Source organism: Arachis duranensis, chromosome 7 (assembly GCF_000817695.3).
Source record: "Arachis duranensis cultivar V14167 chromosome 7, aradu.V14167.gnm2.J7QH, whole genome shotgun sequence".
In the NCBI taxonomy this organism is placed as follows: domain Eukaryota; kingdom Viridiplantae; phylum Streptophyta; class Magnoliopsida; order Fabales; family Fabaceae; genus Arachis; species Arachis duranensis.
The window spans coordinates 74,183,693-74,205,457 of record NC_029778.3 but is presented as its reverse complement, the minus strand read 5'-3'; the positions used below and the strand labels follow the sequence as shown (position 1 = coordinate 74,205,457).

Sequence of the window (21,765 nt, the reverse complement as noted above, 5' to 3'; positions counted from 1 at the left end):
AAAATTAAATTATACAGTTGGTCCTTACACTTTCAGTAAAATTACAAATTGGTCTTTATATTTTAAAAGCTTGTAAATAAGTTTTTAAAGAGAATTAAAATTTACAATTTAGTACCTATCGTTCAAAAAGTGTTGATTTAATTGAATATTCTCAGCATATGTTGAGAATATTCTGTTAAAATAGAAAATATGCTAAGAATATTCTGTTAAATCAAACACTTTTTGAATGGCAGGAACTAAATTACAAATTTTAATTCTCTTTAGGAATCCAATTACAAGTTTTTAAAATGTAAGAATCAATTTACAATTTCACTAAAAGTATAAGAACCAACCGTATAATTTAACTAATATAAATAGATATATTTTTTACACTTCTTTTTAAGTAAGAGTCCCTCTTTAAACTTACTTAAAATTTTCTTTTCCAATTAATTGAATTATAGACCTTTTGATAAAGAGTTCTTATAGTATGTCATAGTAGTACTTCTCTCAAGAGCATAGTATGTCATGATACCACATTTTACAATTTACAGCATAGAAAAAACTGAGCATCGCTCTCCGTAAATATCTAAAACTGCTGCCCACCCAAGATTATAACTTGTGGAGCCATCCAAGCGTTGGGGAGTTAATACTATCCAGTTGGCCCACCCGTGCCTCATGCAACGGGTTTGTTTAGTAGCACAGTGCAACTTTGCTTTCTTTCTTTGCTAGCGTTCTTGGAATCCTTTGTATTTAGCGGCATATTGAGCAGCATCAATTGGTTATTGGCCATGGCCACCGCACTATATGACAGAGGACCACTGGACTACACAATGGAAGGAGCTAATTAATAATTTCGTACCTTGCCTATGCCATACACCATTTTCCAATCATCTCTTCTTCAACCGGTACCATATAATTTCCTGTTCAGATTGGCCCATGCATAGTAGAAATGGCTGAAGCATGATTAGAAACTAACAGCAAGAACAAATATAAAATGCCTCTTTATTTGTCTTTTGTATATCATGCTTATCGATTTGTGATAGAAAGATGTTTATTAACTTAATTTTGAAGAGGTGTTTATTGTGTTGGTAAATACAAAAAATCATTTGCTTATCTTTGCAGGTTTTAAAAATTAAACATACATGTTCTTAAAAATACTTAAAAAAATTTTAAAGTTAATTTATAGAACTTTGCTAGGTACACAATAATTTTTGCGAACAATGTAAACAATAAGCTCTAAAATTGGCCCAATAAAATAAAAACACAGTACATCCTAAATTACCTACCTAAATCTTAATATTAAGATAACTATCTACACACCTAATAAATTGAATATCCAATATATCTATTGTTTATATTGTTTATTATTTTCATTGTCTACCTATACTTTTTTCTAATTTATATTTGTCAAAATTAAAAAATCTAATATAATTTTGTTCAAAATATTTTGCAATGATCCAAACTTTGTGGATGATGGGAACTTTTTTTAAGTTGATCATATATTTAGATTGCGAAAATATTCGAAAAAAAAAGAATAGATTAAAAATTGTTCGGTTGCTCACTTGTCGAACGGGTTGGACCTGAGGGTAAAAAAGGTAGGGCGACCAGGAGATAGGTGTTGTTGAGCCTTGGCGTCGAGCTCCTCCGAGTTACCAGGTAGCATGTGTGAGAAGGAGTGGTCCACCTACAAAAGGGACTCCAACACCCAAGTTAGTGTCCGAATAAGGAGGGGAATTTTTGTCAGAGTGTGTGACGTACCTAGTAGAGGGGTAGGACCCTCCCCTTATATAGTCTGTACTAACGTGGGCCCCACATGAGTAGGTCTTCTTTCTTGAAAATTTCTTCTCCATCTGTCAAGGATCACGCTGGAGGGGTGATGCTCGGGTCACCCTCTGGTTTGGGTAATCGCTTGGCCAGTCGGTATCTGGGTTTGGGTCCCTGCTCTGCTAGGTTGGGTCGGAATAGTGCTCCCAACGCGCTGGCTACGGTCGTGTGCCTTAGCCGGTGCATTTTGGTCTGCTTTTCCGGTGGTCGGGTTTGCATAGGGTCGGCCGTCCGTTACTGGGGCGTGCCCCCTACGCGGTATTGGGTTTCGTCAGTTCCAGCAGAACGTCAATCGTCGCCTCGTCCTTCGCGCTGGCCATTGAATGCCATTATGACTGATTTGAAAACTTAGGTGAAAGGTCCAGTTTGCCCCTTCCTTTCGCGCTTCTCAATATCAGTTATATCCTAGTTTTCGTGTCTTTCCTCCTTCACATTCTAAGATTTTCTTTTCTTTCCGTCACTCTTTTATTTGCCACTGCGTTTGACAATTTAATGGCTTACTTCCTCCCCGGGAATAGTAATGATAGCTCCACCATTCCCACAGCCAATGCCCCGGGCTCCTCTAATCTCGAGGTCCAATCACAGCCCACTCAAGGGGAGGTCGTCGGTACGAGTGCCGGTGTGATTCCTCCGGCTGAGGAGATCCCGGAGGAGGAGGTCGGTCCTGAGGTTGCCATTGTTGACAACCCAAGGAAAAGGAAATTGACCTCTAGCCCGAAGGGAGTTCTCATCGTGATGGAGAGAAATTTTGACGCTGGAAATTTCATCGACGCTTAACTCCTGCCGGGCACCGAGGATTTTTTCCATGGTGGGAACTCGCTACCCAGGCCATGTGGGTGTACCGCACTCTGCTCTAGGCTGCCGCAATAGCGAGAAAGGTGGAACTCATCTTGGTTGGCACCCGAACTCTGGACGGCAAACTCCAAGTGGCTATGAAGTCCATGGATAAATTAAAAGAAGAGGTGGAATCGGTGAAGACCCAGCTGGCTGCTTCTGAGGAGAAAGTGAAGACTTCCGACGAGACGATTGCTCAACACACTAAGCGGGAGCTTACTTTAGAGAGTCAGCTCAATGCTGCTCGGGGTCGGGTAAAGGAATTGAAGAAGGAACGTGGCGACACCATCTCGTCGGCAAATGCTGCTATGGCTGAGGTTGCTGATTTGAAGATGAAGAATAAGGAAACCGTTAAGCATACTCGGAACGCTGTCGGGGGCATCGAAGAAGCGATTAAAGCCCAGGTGAAATTGCTGGTTCTGTGTTTTGACGTCTCTGCTGTTGGTGCTTTTAAGACCATCAATGATGGCAAGATTGTCGACCTCCCGAGGAAGTGACGTGTATTCACTTGTACTTTTTTAGGCCATTTTGGCTTTGTATGTTTTGAACATCTTGGTAGTTGGTGTAAACTGTTTATCATTTTGCTTATTAAACGATTAACTTTGAAGCCAACTTGTGGCTATTATTAACCGCTTAAATTGCATGGCCTTTACTTTAATAGCCGTCAAATAGTAGTCATAACCTTATTGGCTCCCAAAGTGATCAGTCCCGAGGTGTTGTTATGTCAACAATTTAATGAGCAGCAAAGTAAAACAACGGCAAGTCGGAAATAAGAGAGCAATGATTGAAAATTTAGACAAAGCGTAATTAGAGTATGCTAAGTGACAATCCAAACAAACATGGCACAAGTAAATAGGTGAATAAAAAATGGGTGTTACTAGATCGGTGACCCGGCTGGTCGCCGGGTCCGCTTTAGGCTTCTAAGAGTAAAACCTCTTTAAGTTTACCGCATTCCATGTCCTCGGCACCTCTCTTCCGTCCAGTCGTTCCAGCTTGTAAGCTCCATTACCGACCACCTCCTTCACCCTGTACAGGTTTTCCCAGTTAGCTGCCAATTTTCCTTCTTCAAGGGTCGGTAGGCCCAGGTCGTTGCGTCGCAAAACCAAGTCGTCTGGTTCAAAACTCCTCTTTAGTACTTTGGCATTATACCATAGGGCTATTCTCTATTTCAATGCCGTCTCTGACAAGTGAGACATCTCCCTGGTCTCGTCAACCAGATCCTTCTCCACAACTTCTTCGACTCCACCATGGAGTAACCATGGGCTCAGTTCCCCCACCTCCACGGGAATCAATGCATCGACCCCAAAGGTAAGTCGAAAAGGGGTCTCCTCAGTGGAGGATTGTGGTGTTGTTCTATAGGACCACAAGACTGATGCGAGTTCGTCTGCCCATGCTCCCTTCTTCTGGTCAAGCCATTTCCTAATTCCTTGGAAGATGACTTTGTTTGTGGCTTCAACTTGGCCATTGGTCTGTCGATGCTTTACCGACGAGAACTTCTGCCTTACGCCTAGGCCTGCGAGGAACTCAAGAAAAGAAAGATATAGTGAAAGAAATGGGATTTGGTGCCCTGGCACATGTCCCAGAAATGAATATCTCTCATGCCCTCTTGAGAGAAATGATTGATCGCTTTGATGAAGAGAAAGGATGTTTGAAAACTCTTTAGGGAAAAATATACATGACTCCTCGAAAAGTAGCGGCTGCCCTGGGCATAACCAACGATGGTAATACAATTTCCCTTTCCTGCTTATTTTCAATTCATTGGTGTATAGAAAATTAAACTGAGCCTTTTTGACTGATTCTTGCCATTAAAATATTGTAGGGAATCGTTTTGCTGATAAGGTAAATTACAACAAACTGAAACCGGAAGACAAGAAAATATTTGACAGCATCAAAAATATTTCCTTGGTGACTTTGACAAGGCTAGATGTGAGCGTTGAAGGGGAGGAGAACCGAAAAAATTCAAGAGGACTTTTGTTGTCTTCGTACAAAAGTTCTTCTTGCTGCCAACAACGGTAAGTGTGGCCTCCCCAATCCATAAGCCACCGATCTTTCATGTGGACAATATTCAGGAATAGGATTGGACAAAAAATGTGCTCAATTTCTTGATGAAAGGAGTTGAAAATAAAAGAAAGTTGGAGGAAATAGTTCATTGATGGCTGTGTTTTTGTGTTGATGTTGATATACTTCCATGAAACTAAGTTTCCTCACCCGTTCGGACCTGATGCTCCTTTGGCACCGGGGATGGCTCATTGGACAAAGCAAATGATGCTTGAAAGGATTTCTAGCGAAGCAACAGAACCATTGGTAAATACTCTACTAAAATTCCCCCTAAAATTTAGTTTCAAATGCTTTTAAAATACTCTACTAACTAAATAAACTTCTGTTTTAGGTTATAATTAATTTATTTGTCCTACTTGCAATTGTTAGTGTGTTCATTTGAATATTTGTGCACTCAGAAACATTTTTCTTGATGATTAAATGTTTGTCACGTATTATTCACCATATGAATTTTGTTCGGTTCGGTGGGCTTGCTCCCTATGGTTCACTTGATTGTTAATTTGTTCATTTGAATCTTTCTACATTCAGAAACATTATTGTTGATGATTAAATGATTGTTATTGTATTTTTCATTAAATAATTGAGTCCTTGTTTCTGTTTTAGGGACTTCTGTACAAAAAGAAAGAAAAGAATGAAAAAACAAAAACAAGGAAGTTGGATAAAAAAGAAAAAGGAAAGAAAATAAAAAAAATTGTCAATCTGAATTCTTCTTCGGAGGAAGAAAGATTTTCTGAATCTGAATCTCAATTTGAAACCGACAAAACACCACCAGCAAAGAGAACAAGACAAAAGCTTGTTGAGACGGATTCAGAATCAACAAGTGAAACTAAAAGCATTCCCATGAATTCAAAAAGCAAAAGTGAATCTGAAAACCAGTAAGTTTAATGTTCATATTGATTTCATTTAACTTGTATTTGCTTAAATTTGTTCTTATACGCTTGTTCCTATGTATTGCAGAGAAGAAGAAATCGAAAAAACTAGAACAAAGAAAAGAAAACAATCACCGAAGGTGGTTAAAAAACAAACCAAAAAAAGAAAGCCTGTGCCGACAGATTCAGAGAGCACAAGCAAATCTGAAAGCCAGTAAGTATTGTTCAGCAAATGAATTTCTTTTAGTCCGGTGGTCTTCTAATTTTCGGTTAAGCCTTTTAATAGTTTTTTGTTCGGTGGTGTCTGTCAGTTTCTTTCACTTCATTGTTAGTGTCTTTTTCTTGCTTATATTTTTCTCCGGTATAAATTCAATGTCTTTGTCTGTGTTGCAGAGAAAAAAATTGAGAAAACACCCATAATAAAAAGAAAACAACCACAAAGAGTGGCAAAAACGCAAACACAATCTGACAAGCAGTAAGTTTCTGGAATCATATTTTCTTTTACTTTATTGATGCTTTCGTTTTACGTTCCTTCAAACTTATTTTATGAACTTTCAGATCTGAACAAATAAAAGACAGTACTTCAAAAATATGAAGACAAGCATTGGAGACAATAAGAGAAAAGAGGTCAAAGAAAAGAAATGATGGAGCTCAAACAGCGAAGGTTGCTCCGGATCAGTTTGACTTGACGGAGCCACAAAATGATTTGTCTGAGAGGTAAGATTCGGCTTCTTTTACTGAGTTATTTTTCTTTCTTTGCTAACTATTTATAGAACATTTTCTAATTCCTTTGGTTTCAATTACTAATATTTATTTATCTTGATTAGACTGCCAACTATAAATCTCGGAAGTGAACCACTCTTGCAGACTCAGGGAAGCTCTACACGGTATGTAAATGCCCAAGACAATACTAGGTAAATTAGTTCGTTGCACTCTTTACTTTCGGTTCGGTATTTTTCAAAAGTGAATTTCATGTGTTTCTAGACTTCTGCTTTTAATCTTGGAAACCACAGTAAAATATTTTAGAAAAAAGAAAATCCATCCAAGAAAGACTTTAAAATGTCCACCAGTGTATGTTAAAAATATTTATGTGACTTTTTTATATTTAGGTAATTAAATTTTGTTTAATTGATCACACGGTAAACGTGTTTAAATGTCACTAGCGCTACACCCAATTTTGAGCTACAAATCATTGGGGTTCAACAAGAAACTCATTCTGAACCTTTGAAAATGTGAGTATTTGAATGTGCAGATTCCTGTTTCTTAGAACAAATTCTAATTATTCAACTTACTTCTTCCTTGTTTACCTTCCTTAGAAATCCTCTTGCGTTGTCTCTTCCAAGTTCTCTTCAAGAAGAGTTAATCAATGATAACTTTGTCTATGTCCTTCCAGAAAGTCAAACACAACAAACCTCTGATGAAGAGTAAGTTTATAAATATTTATTCACCACATGAATCTTGTTCGGTTCAGTGGACCCATAAAATACTTTTTATTATTTTTAATAAAATATGATAATAGTTTGGGATCATTATTGAACTGCTTCCTCTTTAATGCAGCAGCCCTTGGGAACCACAACAGCAGCCAAGCAAAGAACCACTGACACAACAAACTAAACAACAAGAGCAGGCTGTTGAGGAATCTTCACCAAGAAATGCAGAGCCAGAACCTTCAATTAATGTGTAAGTTTTAATTAATATCATTTTTATAATTTTTGACCTAGCTGGTAATTAAAATTCTCTTTATTAAAAAAATCGGTATTATTTCTGAAATCTTTCCTGTTTAATGCAGCAGCCCTCCCAAACAACAACAACAACAACAACAACAACAACAACAACAACAACAACAAGAAGCACATCCTGAATTGTAAGTTTTACCATTGTTCACCACATTATTTAATTTCGGTTTAGTGAGCTCATAAAATACTTTTTATTTTTTTAATGGAATACTCTTTAATGTAGAATCCCTCAGGAACCGCAACAGCAACCTAGCAAAGAAGCAATAGCGCAGCAATCGGAAGAAGAAGTACATGTTAATGTGTAAGTTTTACTGCTTATATAAATCCTGATAATTTCACTTCACTGCATGCGTTAATTGTAAGTTTTATCTATTCTGTTTCTTACAGCTACACTCCAGAACTTGAAAAGCAGGTTGTCGATATATCTTCACCGAGAAAAACAGAGCCAGAACCTACGTTGTTGGTTACAAGTTCTATTATTAAAGAGTTACTCAACGATGACTATATCTATGAAATATCTGATAATGAGTAAGTTACACATAAAAATTCTTTTTATTAATTTTACTGGATTATTTTTGAATTGTTTTCTGTTTAATGCAGCAGCTCTGCTGAAAAACAATAGCAACCTAGACAAAGGGAAGATGATATGCCTTCTTTAGCATTGGGATAAGTCCACCAGTATCTCAACCAACTCATCCCTCTGAGCCACCTGTTTCACAGCTTGAAATCCTGACAGAGGCAGTAGTAGATGCTAGAGTGATGGCAGCATTAAAGTTTGCTGAAGCAATATCTTCTGAGCCAACCTTACCAGCTGCTGAAGTTTTCAAAACTTCAAAAAAAGACAAAAATCTCGAAGGAGTTGATCGAAAAGTGTTATCATTGGATAACATATGTGAAAAGGACAAAAGATACTAGCAACGAATATGACATATTCGTCTTGAAACATGAGGCACTTTACGAGGGGTTAAGAGAATATTTCATGTCTCTAATATCAAAGAACAAGTGCATGTTGCGGTAAATTCTTTGCCAATTGCGTTAACGTTAATGATTTTTCTAAACACTCTTACACAGTATATCTCATAAATTTTCTTTGCGTAGGTTGTCAGTATACATAGCGTGATTCTCAACCAAAAAAAGTTCGCCGGTATAAAGAACAAATATACATTGTGCCGTTGGATATTGTGGTAAACTAAATTTCTTATTCCCTGCTAATTGCTATTCGGTTCAGTGGAAATGTTAATATTGATTCACCTGATTGTTATGTGTTGTGTTGAGTTTTTTTGCATGATTGAATATTTTTCACATTTTATTCAGCATATGAATTGTGTTTAACTGATGTTCATTTTGCATAATTTTATGTTGGGAAGACATCGCGTGGACTACACTGATAAAAGCACAAACAAGGCTTATATGTTTGATATTGAGCAGTATGTCCACCACCGTCAATTTCTTGGCAAGAGAAAACTTGCATCGCATCCATTTGTAAGTTGTAATTTCTAAAATTTCTTCGATAATTATCTTGTTTGCTGTTGTTTCGACTAAAATATTCTATCATTTTTCCAAACATCAGTTATTTGTGCTAATTTGCAATGGAGCGCATTGGTGGTTGTGGATTGCTGATGTCAACAAAAAGAAATCCCATGTCCTTAACCCTATTAATAAGCCGAGAAAAGATATACTTGAATCAAGAGTGAAATTGAACAAATTTGTTGTAAGTTATTTTGCTATAAATTAATTTAAAGAATTTGACAAATTAGCAACGAATTTTTGCGAGAAATATTTTTTGTCACTAATCCGTCACTAACCTGCGAGGAATTAGTGACGCACTAACGACAAAATTAATGAGTGGTCACAAAATACCCAAACTTGAGAAGAATAACTGATTAGCGAGAGATTTACGAGTAAGTTTGTTTCTCGCTGATTGACTTTTGTAGCTAAAAAAAGAGCGAGGAAAATTTTCTCGCTAATTTCTCACAAATTAATTAGCGAGTAACAATGTTCTAGCAAATCAGTCACTTAGGGGTTCAATCGAATAAAAGTAACGTAGCGAGGGATATTATTGTCACCATTCCGTCGCAAATGTTTGATATACTATTAGCGAGAAACAATTCACACACTAGTTCGTTGCTAAATAAACTTTGTGTCAAAAGACTAATTAGTGAGGAACAATGTCCCTAACTAATCCGTCACAAAGACTTGAAATACATCATGCGATGGAAAAATTCCTAGCTAATTGGTCGCCAAAGTTTTATTTTTAGCGAGCAATTCGTTTCTCGCTAATTTGTCGCATAATATTGTAAAATTCAAAATTAGGATAGCGACAGAAAACAGTCGTCGCTAACTCGTCGCAACGGATATATCATGCAGCTAGAAAAGTGTTCCTTGCTAATTAGTCGTTAAAGTGAAAATACGGATATTGAGCGCCTATGACCTAAGTAGCGAGAAATTTGTGACTGTTTAACAATCGACACACTTCGTTCGCTGATTAGCGAGCGAAATATATTTGTCGTTAAGTTGTCGCAAGTTTAATTTAGCGAGCGACTTGGCAACTGTAATCTTGTCGCAAAGTGAAAGCTATATCCTACCTATTTTGTAGCAAATTACTCGCTAACCTCGTTGAAAATCAATCGTAAAGTTATAACAAACCCAAAGCTAATCGAGAAATTTTTAGAAGTAACTAGTCGCAATTGAGTCACTAATCAAAAGCTTATTTAGTGAGGAATTAGCAACCGTTTAACAACTGATAGAATTTTCTCGCTTATTTTATGTTTCTACTAATTTGTCAGAAAAAATGTTTAGTCCTTATTCTGTCCTTATTTCATGTTGCTACTAATCACTAATCTCTATATAAATCCATGGAAAATTCATGAAAAGTTTGAAGCAAATTTGCCAAGCACGCTAATGTAATTTGTCACAATTTTATTACTAATATAAAGCTATTTTAAATGAGACAATAATTAAAGTCTCAAAGTCGTGACTAATAATTAGTTAGCTAATTTTTAATAACTAATAATTTTCAATATTCTAGCAAGAAGTCAATTCTCAAAAATTTTACAAACAACTCAAATCAAAAGCTTTTTCTTAAAAAAATATTTTTTTCCTATTACATCACAAATTTGTCTTTATTTTTAATGGAAAGATTGTTGTTAATTTAAATTGAAGTTTAAAATTAATATATTTTAAAGACAAATTAAAAAATTTAATATTTTTAGAAAATGAGAGCATAATGTTGATATTTTCAATCACAAAATATAGGGTACAATACTTAAATAAACCAAATGCATGCAAATATTATTAATATCACCCAAAGCAAGAAATGATACGTGAATCTCCTAAAGGCGTTTTTTATACCAATCGAATTAGGGTAATTAGATTTACAAATTTTAGTAGTAAATCGAATTAGACTAAATAAATTTACTAAGTGAGCTTTAACTACATATAAATCGAAACAGGTAATATCGATTTACACATTCACATATAAATCGAATCAGGCTAGCCAGATTTATGCATGGGCATGGGTGGTATATTTCCAAATAAATCTAACCAGCCTAATTCGATTTATATAAGACGGAGGGCTTTATATAAATCTTAGATGACAATGAAAAAATTATTCCATTTGAACTATAGCTAGTTCACATGTCATTAATTTATTAGGAAACAACAACAACAACAACAACAACAACAACAACAACAACAACACGTATACATGATTATAAAAAATTATTTTTTATAATATTTTTTAAGAAAAAATAATAAATATTTAAAGAATAATTGAACACCTGCTCCCATTAAAATAATATTGAATATTATATTATTATGGTTTTGTTTTCATTATTTAAATATTAAATTTTATAATTTAACATTTTTATTCTACTTAAATTATCGTTAAGCTATGGACAAAAATAAATATTTAAATATAAAATTAAAATTAATATCCAAAAACCAATAATAAAGAGTATAACTAGTTAAAAAATACTTAAAAATCTCATAAAAAAATTTATACTTATCCGATAGAATTATTATTATTATTATTATTATCATTATTATTATCACTTATAAATACGAAGTATGTATTTTATAAATAGATTTAAAATTAATGTATTAGTACTCAACTTTTTTTTTAACATATACTCAATTATTTATATATTAAATATTTGGAGTGTGAATTATTTTTATATTTAAATATTTATTTTTGTCCATAGCTTGATGATGATAATTTAAGTAGAATAAAAATGTTAAATTATAAAATTTAATATTTAAATAATTAAAACAAAATCATATTAATATAATATTCAATGTTATTTCAATGTGAAGACGTATTCAATTATTCTTTAAATATTTATTAGTTTTTTTTTAAAATATTATAGAAAATAATTTTTTGTGATCCTGAATACGTATTATTATTATTATTCGGGCAAATCACAAATCACTCAAATAAATCAGTGGCATGTAAATCGAAACAAGGCAACTAGATTTATATAAAGTCTTCCATCCTATATAAATCGAATTAGGCTGGTTAGATTTACTTGGAAACATATGAATATGTAAATCGATATTACCTGTTTTGATTTATGTGTAGTTAAAGCTCACCTAGTAAATCTATTTAGTCTAATTCAATTTACTACTAAAATTTGTAAATCTAATTGCCCTAATTCGATTTATATACAAGAGGAATGTTAGGGCCAGCAACTTTGGTACTCTGTAACCATCAATAGTATTTTTAATGGTATGAGATTACATCCAATGGTGAGAAATCACTCACTTTTCTTTTGATGGTTAAGTGCTAGCCAAAAAACACAAAAATTAATGGCTCCTTAGACTTTTCCTACATACAAAATGCCTTTGGGAGATTCACATACTATTTCTTAGTTTGGATGATTTTGGTAATATTTGCATGCATTTGGTTTATTTAAGTATTTTACTCCAAAATATACTAGAGAAATATATAATAGATAAGATAATTAAATTGTTATATTTGAGAATTTATTTTTATATGATTGTACAAGTTTTATTATTAATTAGAATCATTTTGAAATTCATTCAATAAAGATTAATTTGAGCTAGCTCTTGAATTAATTAGGATTGTCAAAATGAGTGAAATCGGTCGGACTAGCTCGTTTACTTGACTTAAATAGATGGATATTTAACTCTAAAATTAAACTCGTAAAAATACAAGTCTAAATAACTTAACCATAGTTATCAGAACGGGATCGGCCGGCCAGTTCGACCATAAAACTAGTGAACCGATGTCCTATCCGGTTCGGTTCATTATTAATACCAGATCTGCAATTAACTCGGTCAATAGTGGTCAAATAGTTAAAAATCAGATGATTTCGTCACGAACCAGACTCAATTTAGGCAGTTGATGACCCGCACTTCCTCCTTGACCCGCGTGTTCCACATGTAGACAAGTGGGGTATGGATCGCTGTAGGAGCATCTATGTGAATCCCCTTCAAAAGTGGCATCTCTAAGGTTCGATCCTCGAACCTAAGAGTGAGTAAAAGATGGATATTTAACTCTAAAATCAAACTCGTAAAAAATGCAAGTCTAAATGACTTTGCTATAGTTATCAGAACCGAATCGGATCGGACCGATCGGTTCGACTGAAAAAATAGTCAATTGATGTCCTATCTAGTTCGGTTCATTATTAAGATCGGATTTGCAATTAACTCAATCAATGGCGGTCAAAAGTTGAAATCGGACAGTTTTGTTGAGAACCGAACTCGATTTAGGCAGTTGACCCGCACTTCCTCCTTGTGTAGATGAGAGGAGTTCGGTTTACTGTTGTTGCTTCTCTTTATTTACTTTTTCTGTCCCTTTCAGGGTTTAATAATTTTCCAGATGAGGGTGTACGTTGGGGCGGAACCCTTAATGGAGGACGGACTAGGAGGGGAAGCAGAGTATATCGCACTGAATAGTCAACGTACAGAGTAAGAATCTTTCTCATCTATAGTGCTATTTTTAATGTGTTTTATTTTGTATACTATTAATCGTATTATACTGAATTCTTGCTTAGCTATGATTGTGGAATATATGTGATGAAATGGCTCGAAACAATTTATTCACAAAAGATCAAAAGCGAGAAGAGATATAAATATAAAGCTTGGACACAAGTAAGTATTTTCTAAATTAATAAACTTCTTTCTTTTCTTATTTCGTTCATTTCTTATGTAACTAATTCCTTTTAATTGAAATGTAGGAAGAGATTGATGACTTCAGATACCAATATGGTCCGAATCTTTTATTGCATGAAATGAACAAAATCAAAGACCAAGTGATTTGGGAATCTAAAGCAATAAGACTCCCAAAGCCATCTGCTGTCCTCTCCAGCCCTTATTGTAAATTCACATATGGGGATCTAGATAGTAAATATCATATACTATGATTGACTGGTTGTAATTAACAATATTTTGTTTAACTTATTAAAAAAGCAAAAAATGCTTCTTTCAAATGTATATATGTCAATATTAATGTAAATGTTAATGTATATATCTATTCTTAATATCAATGTGTATATCAAATGTTAATATTTATATTTGATTCAAGATGGATTACTCATCCGAGATGTTAATTTATATATCTGTTGGAACTGTCTGGCTGCTATTTTATTCTAGGTTCTCAGTGATTGCAATAAGTGTATTTACCAAGACATTAGGAACACCAAAAAACACAGTGAACCGAAGTTAATACACTTGTCAAACCGAAAGTTGCAAACACACTGTATAGAAATTCAGAGAGCTAATTATAAGCTCTCTAACATAGCAAAATAAATTGAATATTCAATAAAGAAAAAATTGACTTTTGGGATAAAGAATTTTATAAAAAAGTGACTATTCATTAAAGACTAACAACAGTCAGAAAATAACCCTCCTATAACCTTGGTGAACCGAACTTTGCTCATGGGTGAACAAAACTTTATATTAATAAAAACTAAAACTCGTATAATCCTCTCTTGGATAATTCATATCTGGTGCTTTGTAAAGAGTGGAGCTTGACCGAATCGATGATTCGGCGTCCAAAAGGTTCAATTACAAAACACAATTAATTGTATATTAGCAAAATGCATAATTAAATTTTTACCTAATCAAAAGCAAGTCAATTTTACTTCGCTTGGAGCTGTCTTTTTCTTTTTCTTCATGGCATTTGAGATCTTTTTTTTCAAAGTTTAATCCAAGTTTGTTCTTGAGCCGGCCTCTTGTTTTGATGCGTGGCGGGCTTTGAAGGTCGTTCACATCGCTCAATGTTGCTTCTTCGTGGTATAACAAACTTTTTCCTTTGCTTCTCTCTTGATATTCTTGCATCTCAGCCATGACCTTGTCAAATTTCCAGTGCAGAATTCTGGTCAACTCATCAGACTTGGATGCAAATTCGTATATATTGTGTGACCGAAACACCAATTCGTCGAATCTTTTACTTCTCAGCTCCAGTAGAGGCTCATCTTGGCTGCTCTTGATGTGTGTGTGCCTCCTCTTTATGTTCTTGCTCCAATGTTCCGGTATGTATTTCGGTGCCCCGTTATCCACTCGTTCAAAGCTTAGTACGCTTAGGGAATGGCGGCACAATATGCCCCTTGACTCAAACAGTAAGCATTGGTACTTTACCTCTCGTGATACTGCGTCGTAGGTGATGACAAACTTGTTGAATGTGGAGTCAGCAACCTGCTCTACGACTTTGTATGTTGTGAAACCTAGGGTGGAATGCATTGATCTTGTGATACAGTTCACTTTACCTCTGAATTGAGCTTGAACTTTCCTGAACTTCTCATGGGTATAGACATGCTGAAACTCTACCTCTATTACTGATTTTGTTGCGTAAGGTATCATGGTGTGAAAATCTGCAGCATCAAATTCTCTCTCTCTTTGCTCTCTGCTTGCTAGGCAATTGTCATAGTGCTTCACGAATTGTCTCAAAAAGCTGTTGCGTGTAATGAACTTGTTGAAAAATGAATGCATGCTCTCGCTCCTTTGTGTGTTTCTCATCCCGGCCCAGAAGTGGTGATCCAAGTAAACTGGAATCCATATATGCCGATCCTCGTACAGCTCTGCATAATAAACAGAACCAATAAGGTTTGGTGAACCGAAAACATTTCATGTTTTGAAAAAAATGTATGGACATGAAAATAATTCGACTTGAAACTCGGTTACCTGACAGCCACTTGTTGCCTTCGAGGCCGTACTTTGTGAGAAAATCGTTCCAGTTTCTATCAAATGTGTCTTTTATGTACGATTTCCAAACAACATGGCTCATCTCTTGATTAATTTTATCGTGTCGCTTGTAACCGTTTAGTTTATTTTGGATCTTTTTTATGATGTGTCAGATGCACCACCGGTGAATTGTTGTTGGCATGCAGACCTCAATGGCCTTTTGAATCGATGCGCATTAGTCAGTAAGAATGCCTTTTGGTGCCTTCCCTCCCATGCAACAGATCCAACACTCGAATATCCATTTGAATGATTGGATGTCCTCATTTTTCATCAGCGCACATCCGAAAACCGTCGACTGACCATGGTGATTCATGCCCACAAAAGAATCTAAAACCAGATTGTACCTGCATAAATAGACACATCAGACCGTGGTGAACCGTAATTTGTACATTCACCGAACATAAAACTATATGTGACTGAACGGAATACCTGTTTGTGCTGTAGGTAGGGTCAAATGAAACCACGTCTCCAAAATACTCACATGCGGCCCTGCTTCTTGCGTCGGCCCAAAATGCAAGTTTAATGCAATGATCGCCTTCGAAGTAGAGCTCAAAGAAGAAATTTTGGTTCTTCTCTTTCATTCTTAGTAGGTACTTCCCAAATTCTTTGGCATCGTCTTGTTCCGAAATATTCCGTATTTCTCTTGTGATGTAATTTCTCATGTCTTTTTCTATAAAACTTAGTTCACAGTGGCTGCCAGCTGCTGCCACAAATGATTGGTAAGTTTTGCTCGGTCTGATTCTGACTTCTTCATTGGTTTCGATGGTGCAACGCACGAACATGTTAAGCTCCTTATGTTGTTTGAGCATCTCTGCCCGGTCTGGATAGCAAGGATGTGAGTGATTCAAAATAACTTTGGAAATTGTCCAAACACCAACATCCTTCATTATGTGTACGTAAATTCTGGCAGGACAATTTAACCCAGCTGAAGGGTTTGTCTTCAAAGTTGGAGATATCTTGGATTTTCACTTTCCCTCTCTAGTGCATACAATTAGTTGATTCTTAATATTGTCTCCGTCCCGTGCCGTGTTCCTTATTTTCGTAGAAAAACCAGCAAGCTTGGAATAATGTTTGTAGAACTTTCCAGCTTCTTTTAGTGTCTTGAAAATCATTCCCACCTTTGGGACAAATTTTTCATCCACAACACAACTGGTTTGCGTGGTGAACCGAAAAGCTTTATTATGGTGAAATAATTATATAGTGCTCAATGAATAAAACAGAATATATTTCTCTAATTTTTTAGACTCTTTTCTGCATACCGAACCGAAAACGTGCTCAAGGTGAAACAACTCTATAATACTTACCGAACTGAAAAATTTCTCACAGTGAACAAAAGATAATCCATTATACAAAACCAAATTTGAAACAACTTTGTCTACAATTTAAATATTATCATTTCAATTTAATTCAGATTCAGATCACCTTCGTCCATTCAATTCAATTCAAACAAATTTAGCAATTGCATTCCATTGAATTCGATTCAAAATTCAATAATCCAAACCTCATCAAATTGATGCGTCTTGGAAGAATAATCCATATCACACTCATTCAACAGATTTGAAGTTGATTCATTCATTGTTTCAATTCAGAAATCCAAATCAAAGAAGAAAAACAACGACGAAGCTAATTACGTCGAAGTCAATGCAGATCTATAATGTAGAGAAGAAAAACGTGAACAGAGGAGAACAAGAAATTTTAATAAGAAGAAGAAGAAGAAGAAGAAGAAGAAGAAGAAGAAGAAGAAGAAGAAGAACGAAAACGCGAGAAGAGAACAAGGTTTACGTTGAGAAAGATTTATCACGTAGTAGAAGGTTTACGTTATATACGTTATATGAGGCGCGTGTATAACAAATGACTGTGAAAATTATGGATTGAGAGAAAAAGTTTCTTAGGGCTTATAAAGAATTTGGGCATCTGAAATTACTAAGTGTCTGTTTGGATTTACGGTTGTCTTGAATGAAAGTGATTTCATAGAATTGATTTTGGATAAAATTGAGTCTATGCCAATATGATTTGTGTTTGGCAATTCTATACTAAAATTGATTTTGATAAAATAAATATTGTTTGGATAATATTATTTAAAATCACTTTTAGACAAATAATTCGTTAATTACTAAAAATGTAATATTAAATTATAATCTTATATTTTAAGTATATTTAATCTTTTTTTTTGTACTTCTTTTAATATATTTTTTAAATGCCAAAAAGGTATAACTCAAACGGTATAGTCTCTTCATATTCACTTAGAAGTAGCGGATTCGAGTCTTCCTATCTTTGGTATATATATATTAGATAGTATTTTTAAAGTATTCTATTTTAGTATGTTATAATTTTTTACTATTATAAAAAAATATTTATTTATTAAATTAAAAATAATATATAAAAATCACAATTTTGTAAGTATTCTTTTTATAATAAAAATTAATATTTATTTATTAAATTAAAAATAACATATAAAATAATATTTTAATAATTTTTTTAAAGTACTCTCAATAATGTTATTTTTATTATTGTTTTAGATTCTAACTTTTTACAACGGTAAACAAAAAAATATTTTATAATTGTTTTAGTACTCTTAGCATTCTTTTATTTAGTATTATTTTGGACGATAAAATTTTACTACTTATGATTCTATTGTTATGTATGATCAATTTTTTATTTACTTTATCTTTTTAAATAAGATCAATAATTTATATTATAATAAAATTACAATAAAAAATTAATAAAAAAAATCAAAATATGAAAGAAAATACTAAAAATAATAAAACTTAAAACAGATCTGAAAATTCTTATAGAAAAAATTAATAATGACTAATAACAAAGGTAAATCACGTTAAGTGAATGCAGAAACTACAATTTCTTACTTCAAGTGGACGCGCTTTTAGGAGCAAAATCACATATGCGTTTAGAGAAAAAAATTACCAAATATTAAAGAATAGCGTTTAAAGAACTTAAATGCACTTTTATCCTGCTAATGTGTTTGCCAAACACACCGTAAGAATTTGGGTGCGGCGTATTTATACTCAAGTATAAACTGCTACACTTCTATCGCAATTTATGCATAATTGTCCAACATTAAAGAAACCGCCAAAGGGGTGTAGCGGTTTTTTTCATTAACGTATTTCAACGTAAACCGCTAGAAGAATGTAGCGGTGTACGTGCATGCCTAATCCGCAGAACCTGTCGTATTTCTATAATAACATAAAAGATACATTTGCATATGCAATTTCTAAAAGTTGTAATCAGGTAAAATTGAATCATAATTGATTTATTTTGGTCGTTTGCCCTATAATTTGTAATGGTCTGAAAAGTTACTTAATTAGTTTAATCTTATAAAAAAGAGAAGTATAAGTTTTATAAATAAAAAAGAAAAATATCATTAATTATTGTTACGGATCCGGCCACGGATTCCACACCCGAAACGGTCTCCGAACCCAGTTATCCGGTTTCGACCCGCTTTGCCCTTTTAGAATGTCTGGAATCGGCCATTAGAGCTTCTAACCAACAATCAAATTCAGATACATTCCTTATCTTAACCAAATAAGATAAGATAAGATAAGATAATTCAAACATCTCCCTTATCTTAGCCAAATAAGATAAGATAAGATATTCACCATCACCTATAAATAGAGGACCCAGGTCCCTCCAGGTATTCATTCATTCCTCACACCTTATACCTCTCAGATCCATTTTGACTTGAGCGTCGGAGTGTCTTTGCAGGTACCTCCCCCCATTGCTCCAGTCAAGTGATCCGGCATCTGCCTCAACCCACAAGTTCTCGATCCATCTCTCAACCCGTATCAGAGACATCTTGTACATTGGCACCATCTGTGGGGAACTTGCAGCGTTGTGACGGCATGGCGGATAACCCAGAAGAGCAATCCTCAAACTCACTCACTTAATTTCTTGCTTGTAACTGAGAGCAAAAAGGAATAATGTTTCCTTAACTTGCATCACCTTCTTTGCAATAACAAACATTCGCCATACTCCAATGGCAAAATTCCAAAGGAACAATGTTTCTTCGACTTGCAATCAGCTTCTTAGTGATAACACTCTTTATGCACCTTCGCCTTACTCCAACGGTGAAATTCCAAATCCTCCAAGCCCAAAGTCTCGCCTCCCTTTAGCGGGACATCTCCACCTCTTGGACCCTCTCATTCACCACTCCCTCATCCGTCTCTTCAAGCGCCATGGCCTCATCTTCTCCCTCTACTTCGGCTCCATGCCCACCGTGGTTGCTTCTTCTTTCGAACTCTTCAAGCTCTTCCTCCAAACCCACGAGGTCACCTCTTTCAACACCAGGTTCCAAACCTCTGATGCGGGAGACTGCCAAATCGTGGCGGCATGACGGAGAACCTCGAGGAGCTCCAGCCAACACTCCAACTCAAACCCACAAAGCCCAACTCCTAAACTCTAAGATAACACTCCTCCCACCCACGGGAGGATAACAAGCACGGCACATCGCCAATCAACCCCAACCCAGCAACAACCAAGAGAGGACAACCGTCCTCCCACTAAAGCCCGGCCACCTGACGGTATGGGAGAGAAGGCGGTTCAAATAATCCAAGAGCTGTGCCTCAGGGTGCAAAACCTCGAAGGCCGAGTTACTACCAAGTAACGGCACCACACGGAAAGCGGAAGCCACGGTACCTCCAGGTCAAGATCTCGCCACAGGTCGCCGCATAGCAAAAGACACGATTGCAGCATCTTCCGCGACCCAAGACACCGACGCGACACGGAGGATGACCGATGACATCGGGAAGCCAAGCACACAAGAAGCGAGCACGTGATAATGGGGGCCACCTCCTTCACAGAGAAGATCCTAAGAGCAAAACTCTCCAGGGGTTTTGACAAGCCCACAGACATAAAATAAGATGAAACCAAAGATCCCCAGGAACACTTGATGGCCTTCGAGGCAAGGATGAACCTGGAAGGGGCCGCTGACGCAATTCGATGCAGAACCTTCCCAGTACCCTAGCTGGACCTGCAATCAAATGGTTCAACGCCTTCCCAAACGGGTACATAACCAGCTTCCACGATATCTCGAGAAAATGTATAGTCTAGTTCACCACTAGAATCACCAAAGCCAAACACCCCTATCTTCTTGTTAGGAGTTGCTCAAAGATAGGATGAGTCCATGAGGAAATACCTGGACAAATTCAACGACGAATGCCTAAAGGTCAACGGACTCAAGGACTCGGTCGCAAGCCTCTTTCTGACCAATGGGCTCATGAATGAGGATTTCCGAAAGCATCTCACCACCAAGCCAGTTTGGACTATGCACGAGACCCAGAGCGTTGCTAAGGAATACATAAACGATGAGGAAGTAAGCCAAGTCGTAGTCGCATATAAAAGGCAGCACGGCAGCACACAACACGGCAGCACGACACCTCGACATAATCCCCCACCAAGAGAAAAACATAAAGAACATCCCAAACCAGCAAACGTAAACTGACCCCCCAGAATCGAAAAATTCTCTAACTACACACCTCTGACGGCCCCGATCACCGAGATATACCACCAAATAGCAGATCGAGGTATTCTCCCGAGGGCCCGACAACTCAAGGAAAGAACGGGCGGCAACAAGACCCTGTACTTACTGCGACTACCACCGAGGATACGGACACAGAACACAAGACTGTTTCAACCTGAGAGACGCCCTCGAGCAAGCCATACAAGACGGCAAACTCTCCGAGTTCACCAAAATCATCAGGGAACCAAGACGCACGGAAAAAGATAGATCACCAGAAAGAGAAGGACGTAACCCGAGGACATAGAGACAAGCCCCCAGGGAAAGCCCTGAAATAGATCCGACCATTAACGTGAACGTCATCACAGGCAAAGACACCCATGAGAATTAAAATCAGCACTGAAGAAAGATCTCAAGATCCTGGCAGTCAGATACCAAACCCCAACTGCCACCACCAATAGAGCGATAACATTCTCCCCCGAGGATTGCCAGCATTGCACCTCGGTGAAAGACGCCCCCTTCATCATCTAGACAAAGATTGGAACCGGGCTAGTAAGAAGAATATTGGTGGACACGGAGCAGATTCCAACATTCTCTTCAGAGGAGCTTTTGACAAGCTCGGACTCTGCAACAACAACCTCCAGAAACACCGCAACGGAGTAACCAGATTCGGAGACAACTTTCTCAAACTGGACGATTCCATAGAGTTACCACTAACCATTGGAACCAGAAGCCAGAAGAAGACCATCCTCTCCGAGTTTGTGGCCCTCAAGGACTCCACTATCTACAA

The 21,765-nt window shown here is 36.2% G+C and overlaps 2 protein-coding genes across 2 annotated transcripts; both read right to left on the bottom strand.

Moving 5' to 3' along the window:
* Positions 1–3,800: 3,800 nt before the first annotated feature.
* Positions 3,801–4,237, bottom strand: LOC107459450 (uncharacterized). Its single transcript, XM_016077682.1, has 2 exons — positions 4,204–4,237; positions 3,801–4,150 (listed from the first exon to the last, which is right to left on the bottom strand). The coding sequence occupies exons 1-2, from the start codon at positions 4,235–4,237 to the stop codon at positions 3,801–3,803; spliced, it is 384 nt and encodes a 127-aa protein (XP_015933168.1).
* A 10,140-nt stretch (positions 4,238–14,377) lies between these two features.
* LOC107459449 (protein FAR-RED ELONGATED HYPOCOTYL 3-like) lies at positions 14,378–15,548 on the bottom strand. The gene is made up of 2 exons (XM_016077680.1): positions 15,446–15,548; positions 14,378–15,342 (listed from the first exon to the last, which is right to left on the bottom strand). The coding sequence occupies exons 1-2, from the start codon at positions 15,546–15,548 to the stop codon at positions 14,378–14,380; spliced, it is 1,068 nt and encodes a 355-aa protein (XP_015933166.1).
* Between the last annotated feature and the right edge of the window lie 6,217 nt (positions 15,549–21,765).